At 43.2% G+C, this 8098-nt stretch overlaps 1 protein-coding gene across 1 annotated transcript; it reads left to right on the forward strand.

The window, feature by feature from the left end:
- Positions 1–527: 527 nt before the first annotated feature.
- UPK3A (uroplakin 3A) lies at positions 528–7542 on the forward strand. The gene is made up of 6 exons (XM_054804857.1): positions 528–597; positions 1421–1576; positions 3760–4039; positions 5929–6011; positions 6471–6603; positions 7455–7542. Exons 1-6 carry the CDS (start codon positions 543–545, stop codon positions 7540–7542), a joined length of 795 nt encoding a protein of 264 aa, XP_054660832.1. The 5' UTR covers positions 528–542.
- Positions 7543–8098: the final 556 nt, after the last annotated feature.

Consider the following 8098-nt stretch of genomic DNA (forward strand, 5'->3'; position numbering starts at 1 on the left):
GAAGCAGAAGGCTTATGTTTTTCAGGATGTAACCCAGGAAACACAATTCAGAAGGCAATTGTAACCTCTGTTAAGGCTGCCCAAATTTAGAGCTCTGAATCACAACCATCCATGATGCAGACTGGATGCAGGGTTCAGATATTCAGGCCCAAATTTTCCCTATATGAGAGATTTCAAAAGACTTTAGACAGAAGAAGGTAAAGAACAAATCAACAACACAGGTGGAAAAAAACCTCTTTTTACACCCATAGCACTGCAGTGAGCTACACTAGTGCCCAATATCAGGTGGAAATCAAAGCTAGAACACCCTTCCTCACCTGGGAGCAAATAATAGCTGGGGGGTGGTGGTGACACCTGAGCAGGAGGGGCAATAAGTATATAGGGAGGTGCTGAGGGGGTAGGCAACTCCTCACCATAGGGACCTTGTGGAAAAGAGCAAGTGTGTCTGACTTCAGGGAGGGAGTGGATGTGGGAGCTCTTCAGTGGGGGCTGCCTCCCAGAATTGTTTTTCCTTTTGTGGCAGGTTTCTGGAGGTCTCAAGCATGTGCAATTGTTGGGTTGTATTAGCCTTTTGCTGCTTGGGACAGCTGTGTGCAGGTAAGGGGCATCTATCTACAGTCTCTTTTTTTTTTTTTTTTTTTGTTGCTTGTCTCTTTGTATCTCTGCCCTTGCTGTTTCTCTTAGAGTTTTTTTGTTTTGTCATTGGTATCAGCTTTCTGCTCTAGGATTTGTATTGGAAGGGGAGTTTAATGCTTCAAACATATATTCTGCTGGAAGATTGCTAAAGTGTCTGTATTGCAGCTAGGCTGGGAAGGAGGAGGAGCTGCTGAATCTCTCTCTTAGTCTTCCCCAGGTGACTGGAGGTGAAATGAGCTTGTGTAGGGAGGGTGGCAGTGCCTGATACAAACTTTAAACTTTATCCTAATACCTCTTGCTCTCTCCAGGGCCTCTCCCAGACAGCTTTCCTCTCTGCTAAATCTCTCATGCTGTAACAAGCCTGGTCTTAAAACCCTTATTAAGGCTCCTTGCTGCTAAAGGATTCAAGAACTGACAGTACTGCTTCTGGTGCTGCCACTGGAGGGGGGAGGCTGTATGTGGGACCCTAAAGACAGAGGTTCGAGTTTCTCCTATAATGAGGCTTTGCCTTTGTCCTTCTGAGGTGATGTGACCAGTATGTTTGAGGAGCAACATTTCTTACCTCTCTCCCCAAATCCCTGCATTTTGTATTAAAGCAAAACCCCTAACTCTCAAACTTTCACAGGGTAGGTAGGCTATTTCCTGCTCAGCTGCAGTTCACATCCCTCTTTTATCTTTTAATGTTGTTTGTTAGCACTGCCAGATCCTCCCTTTTGAGTCAGAGCTTGCGGGGGGAGAGGTGAAAGATTTTATCATATGCTTTTTTGGTAACTTTCTCTTCTAGATCAAAACCTGAAGCCTCAGATTGCAGCCCCCCAGCTTGCTACAAACAATCCCACTCTCACTACAGTTGCTCTAGAAAAACCTTTCTGTATGTTTGACAGCTCACTGTCTCCAAAGAAATCTTATGTCATCTACTTGTACGCAATGAAGGAATCAGGTGAGTATCCAGCATTATACCTCTCTGAAAGATAACTACGAGATGTGTATGTTGCATGCAATTCTTCCAATTTGATGGGGTGGGCCCAAATGGGGGAAAAAAGAAAAATCTGTAGCTGTAAGCTATGTACAAGCTGAGCCTCTGGTCCCAGTTTTCTCCAGGGTATTATAAAATATAATATAAATAACCATATTTCCATGGGGCTAATTAACGATAGCCAGTGCTAGTACTGTGTTACCTGATGCCCAATAGGTGTGGAGCAGCACTATTAGCTATAAACACTTGCCCAAATCTTGCTAATGAAATCAAGTGGTCCACAGTCTGATACCTTATCTTTGTCTAAACACCAGTGTCTTGTCTAAAACCCTGAATTCCCCTAAGTAAACCTGCTGAGAGAAACTGGGTAACCCCTGCTGTTTGCTTCATAGTTAGGGTAGCCAGCCCTTGCAAGGACTACATTTCTTGTAGACAAAGGTAAGTCATGCTAGACTTGTAGTCAAAGATGCCTGGCCCATAGGTTCATTCATAAAACGAATTTCATAACTGCTTGGCAATGAAACATTGCTGGCAGTGACCAAGAGCTGCCTTCTCTGTTCCCTGCTGCTCTGGCAGACTGTTCTGAATGCCAGCTAGAGCTACTCTGTAAGCTGACAGAAATAAATTACTTCCTTATATCATGCCTTCTCCCCTGAAGGCTGTATGCAGCCTCCTTTTCTAAGAAGCACAGAGAAGAGAACTTGAGGGGGGGCCAGTAGAAAAATTGGCCAACAAACAAAATGATCTAAAACTTCCTCTGCTTATTGTTGCCACTTTGGATGAGGTGGAAGGAGGCGGCCTTGGACAGGTAGAAGCCATAACCAGAGACACCATTCCATGCAGCTAACACAGACAATTGTGAATGCATGGCCTTCTGAGAAAACATTCCATGACTGATGTGCACATCTTTATATGTCTAAACCAGACTATAAGTGCATTATAATTATATAAAAGGGTACTGATACTTAGTTATACCTGCAAATGTGATGTTCTGTGTTCTAAATTACATCAACTACCCCATCTTCTGCAGATTCTGTGGCAAAAACTTCCTATATAAATGGGTGAATCTCTACAAAAGGAGTTATATACGGACAAATCTCTTCTCCTTTTAAGGCAAGCAGATGCAAACTTGTTACTTGGCAGACTGGGAGGAATTTTGTTTGGATTTGTCTCTGGTCTGCAGAGAAGCACGTTGGCTCACCCTTGGATGCCTCTTAGAGCAGTGAGAAGGGAAATTTAAGTGAATTTAATTTTCTTAACACCTTACATTCAGCTCTGGTTGCAAAAACTCTGCTCCAGGAGCAGAGCAGAACACTTCCAAACTGCAGTAGTTACCAATGTACCACAGCTTTGGAAAAATTGGTATTCCTTTGCTGCTAACAGCACTGAACAGCTGCAAGGGGGTCCCCCCCTCAAAAAAACCCACAAAACTAACGCGCAGTTGCAGAGCTTGTGAGTATCTCTTGGGACTTGTGCCTTGGCTTTGCAGCAGGAAAGGTTTGAGAGCTGCAACTGATCTTCCAAACTATGCTGTAGGGCTGGGCACAGATCCACACTTTGCTTGAAGCTGTGAGGACTTTCAGACTTTGTGGCATGCTATTTGGAAGTACTGGCATGCCTGGCTGGCGAGACATGTAGATACTGCATCTGTTCATACAGCCCCTACACACTGGTCTGCATACTGTGCGGTCCTGGGAGGTCCAGCTGTTGCATGACCAGAGGTCTAAGGGTTTCTGCTCTGGGAGACAGGAGAGTTGTGGCTCTCTAGGAACTCAGCCTTGGCTATAGTATCAAAGCTGAAATGGCAGGATTTTGTGGATGTTTATTGGCATGGTGGAAGAGCAGCCTTTGCCACCCCTCTTCCCACTCCAGCAAATTCTCCTTGGAAAAGAGGAATTTGGGGAGCATGGTTACTAAAAAGTACTGCTCTGAGATACGCTGTGGATCCTTCACAGTTTCTGAGGGACAAGTGGCAAGAGCTTTATCAACAAATAAGGAGGAAGGAGTAGGATCACTACACGGCCAAAATGGTAGCAGATTTTTTATACTGGTGTTTTGGAGTAGAAAAGCAAGTTGCCAAGTAAATACAGGGTGAATGGAAAGGGCTGCACTACTAACAGCCTTGTTAAAAAGCATCTCTCCTGCAGCAAGTGCAGTAAGCTCCCTGGTGACTGACAACAGCAGCAAACCACTCAACAGCACGTTCCAACAAACAAGTGGGGGACAGCTTGGACCTTACAAGGCTGCCTTGTTCAACGTACCCAACTGTGCATCACCTCCCAAGCTTGCTGATGTAGGAGATGTCAACAAAGTTTCTGATGTCCTGAAACAATACCTCTTCAGAGTTGGGGATGATGGGACCTGTTTATATGACCCAAACTTCCTAGCTGTCTGTAACCCACCTCTTGCACCAGACACAACATACAGGTATAATTCTTATTTCTTACAAGGTGATTGCTGCTCTTAATCATAGAATCATAGAATTGTTTAGGTTGGAAAAGACCTTTAAGACCATCAAGTCTAACCATTACCTTAGCACTGCCAAGTCCACCACTAAACCATGTCCCTAAGCACCCCATCTACACCTATTTTAAATACCTCCAGGGATGGTGACTCCACCACTTCCCTGGGCAGCCTGTTCCAATGTTTGACAGCCCTTTTGGTGAAGAAATTTTTCCTAATGTCCAATCTAAACCTCCCCTGGCACAACTTGAGGCCATTTCCTCTCCTCTTATGGCTTGTTACTTGGGAGAAGAGACCAACCCCCACCTGGCTACATCCTCCTTTCAGGTAGTTGTAGAGAGCAATAAGGTCTCCCCTCAGCCTCCTTTTCTCCAGGCTAAACAATCCCATTTCCCTCAGCTGCTCCTCATAAGACCTGTTCTCTAGACCCTTCTCAGCTTCGTTGCCCTTCTTTGGACATGCTCCAGCACCTCAGTGTCTGTCTTATAGTGAGGGGCCCAAAACTGAACACAGTACTCGAGGTGCGGCCTCACCATTGCCGAGTACAGGGGGATGATCGTTTCCCTAGTCCTGCTGGCCACAGTATGTCTGATACAAGCCAGGATGCTGTTGGCCTTCTTGGCCACCTGGGCACACTGCTGGCTCATATTCAGCTGGCTGTTGACCAACACCCCCAGGTCCTTTTCTACCAGGCAGCTTTCCAGCCACTCTTCCCCAAGCCTGTAGCATTGCATGGGGTAAACACAAATAAAGCACAATAGGAAGCAAAATTGAGTCTGCAATAATTCTTTGTTAATTGTAGGATGTGAATTACCAGTCCCTAACTGAAGTCTCTATTGCAAGAGTAGCTATGAAGGTGGCTTGGCACTAGCATCCCACAGATGCTGCTCTAGCAATGGTGAGCAGGTTAAATTCATGGATCGGTAGGAAAATTCATGTATGAACTGCTGGATCTTTACGTATGTTGGAGTAGGTAACCCAGTGACAGCATCTGATTAGAAACTGCTGGAAGAACAGGATTTTGACTGGAAAATCGTGTTGAGATTATTCACCACGTATTTTGTGTTAGATGATTCTGCCAAATTGAAGACATGTACCTGGCTCTGCTTGCTTTGCGTTGATGGGATTCTGGGGAACCAAAGTTCTCCTTGGTCTCCAGCTCCAGGAAGCCCCTAATGTGACTGGAAACTTCCCAGTGAGGGCCAGATGGCTTGCAGACTTTTCTGAACCCTGTTGTCTGGGGAAGCTGACCATCTGGGGAATTTGGACAACCTGACAGCTGTTACCCAAAACACTTGTTTTACTGTTGCCAGCTATTTAAAAGTGGTAGTAAAAATGGCAATCACATGGAGCCATATCTACTCCTGAAACAAAATACTATGGGTTCTCAGTTTTGCAAAAACTGTCTTGCCTCTTCTGTCTCTTTAGGACATTTCTGAAAACTCAAACTATTGTGGAATGGAAACTTAATTTCTTTGCCAAATCCAATATAGATCTGTCTCTTTGGTGCTCTCCTCTAGCAGGGAAAGTGCCAAAGATCTCTATTGTTGGACAAAATCTTTGACTTCCATATGGAAATCAAAACCACTTGCTGTCCTAAATAATGAGGCTCTTCACAACTGGGAATAGCAAGCTTGGAAAAACTGTTGTTGGAAAGCTCACAAGAATGCTTTTCCATGATTAATTCTATTTGCTCTTCATAAGGTCTCTGGAAATAGTTACCTTTGACTGTCTCAATCTAATGCTTTGACAAAACCTGAAGTCTCACCAGCTAATCTAGTAGCTTAAAAATGCTAGTACAGTAGTACAAAGCTCTAATTTGAAATATCTAATTTAACACTTCTCCCCCACAGGTTTAAATACGTTTTGGTAGAAAGCACTGAAGGTATAATGAAAGCCCAAACTCTCTGGTCTGATCCAATCAAAACCAGAAGAGGTAAGTCCGTGGCTTTGCTCAGGTCTTCTGAGTAGCTGTGCTTGCCTTAGGACACTATTGCTCTATGAGCAACACTCAGTCTTTTCCTGAAGTTTTAACAGTTTTGTCAGCCTTTCAATACTGGAATAGCAGGCTTAAATATGGAATAATTCTCTAATTTTGTGTACTTCAAGTGAAGATGAATTTGTACATGTGGTTTCAGGTTTGATGCATGTTATGGTATCTGCTGCTGTTGACATTTCTCAGTAATACAGATACTTGTCATACTGTCTAACCTGCTGAGGAAAGCTTATAAACTCCAAATGCTGATACTGAGTCTTAAACATGTTTCCCATAAATCATCTAAAACTTCAGGTATAGACATAATCAGTTTGGCTCTCCTAAATCACCAGCTTTCTCCTATTTGGTGGATGTGTTCATAGTCAAAAATAGATCATAGGAACATTCTTTTTTTTTTAGTTAAACTTCCCCTGAAAATTGATACCTGGCCTGGTCGAAGGAGTGGAGGCATGATTGTCATTACATCGATTCAAAGCGTTCTTGTGTTCCTTCTGCTTGCTGGCCTTCTTGCTTCTGTGTCCTCTGCTGTCATGTAAGTACTGCTACACCTTACCACTTCCAGTAAGATTACTTAGTCCCTCAGTCACTAGACTTCTTTCCTGTGACTCCGAGGCACTGTTGCTGGTCTTGTTTGAGATGATAGACCCGATGGTATCCTCCAAATTTTGAAACTGGTAATGGGGAAAAGATTATTTTATCATAATCTTCCATAAGATGAGCAACTCTTGTAATTATTACACAGCCTTAAGTTTACTAGCTGCCAGACTTTTGTAAGGACTACTGAAAAAAAACCCAAAATGGTAGAGTTGCACGTACTTAAAGCCTGTATATTCTTACATATTGCAGCTTTTCATTCAGGAGGTTGGAAACTGTCTCAAGGAGTGCAGGCATTTGTAAAGATTACATAATGTCCTAATTAATGCCTTGATTTTAATTTATTTGCCTCCTCCCCAGGAGAAATAAGTTACCCCTTTGAATTAATAAGTGAGGCTTTGCTGGAGCTGCTTAACTGAACTAGTATAAGCATGTTCCGTAGTCTTCTATGCCCCTTGCCCTGGGAAAACAATGAGGCCTGACTGATTCCTGGTTGAACTTTTGAGGGAATGAACTGAATTTTAGAAATTGTGGGTATTAGGGCTGCTAAAACCCACTTCTTTCATTCATTGAAAATGATACAAGTGTTCTCTCTATTCAGTCAGCTCTGCCAGGCTTTCCTGGATTAAAGATGTGGAAAGCAAAAACTGCATTGCAAATGATTATTTTAAAAAAATCTAGGGGCTTCTCTGATGCTAAATGATTTAACCATCCTTTGCAAAATGTTGTGACAGTAGGCTCCACTCAGTCTCTACTGGAGCTTAATAAAACCTTTTACTTGCCCACCAGGGGATCAGAAGATTCTTCTGCAGAGACAAGGCACGTGTCTCAGACTATTCAACAAAGTGAACCGAGACCACAGTTAAGCTCTGAGTGAACAACCTGATTCAAGTCAAGGATGGAAATGCAACTGAATTGCTACATGTGCTACACCTACAGGACTGTCTCTTCTACTCAACCCTAGTCCAAAACACGCTATAGTACACAACCAGGCAACTGAAGATGAATGGAACAGATGAAATAAGAACATCTTTTCTGAAGTCTTGCAGTACACGATATTGTGTTTCGTCCTAATGAGATTTGATTTAGTTAATTGCCTTGTATAGCACAAATCTAATGTCTGGACTGAAGAAAGAATCTTTGAGATCCTTTAGCTTCAGTGGTGTGATCAGAGGTTGTCTAGTATATGCATCTCATCTGGAGTAAGCATTTCTGCAGACCTCTGATCTGCTGCTCACAATCAGATGAACATGATGCAGCCATTTGTGTCTCAACCTTTCTCTAGAGTATCCGATGGGGAATTAAAGAAGATCAGGCTGCTTTAGAAAACGATGTTCTTCGAGAAAACTAGGGATTAAAAGCTAGACAACAAGGAACCACTGCTGCTTCCTCAGGAGTCAGTGACAACTTGTGTCATAAGAATGCCCCTTTTT

The sequence above is a fragment of the Grus americana genome, chromosome 1 (genome assembly GCF_028858705.1).
Source record: "Grus americana isolate bGruAme1 chromosome 1, bGruAme1.mat, whole genome shotgun sequence".
Taxonomy (NCBI): Eukaryota; Metazoa; Chordata; class Aves; order Gruiformes; family Gruidae; genus Grus; species Grus americana.

Bases quoted from the DNA above. Each gene is read 5' to 3' on its own strand.
- UPK3A (XM_054804857.1), top strand. From the start codon at position 543: ATGTGCAATTGTTGGGTTGTATTAGCCTTTTGCTGCTTGGGACAGCTG. The intron at 4,040-5,928 runs GTATAATTCTTA...TCTCCCCCACAG, and splicing joins GCACCAGACACAACATACAG to GTTTAAATACGTTTTGGTAG. The intron at 6,604-7,454 runs GTAAGTACTGCT...CTTGCCCACCAG, and splicing joins TCTGTGTCCTCTGCTGTCAT to GGGATCAGAAGATTCTTCTG.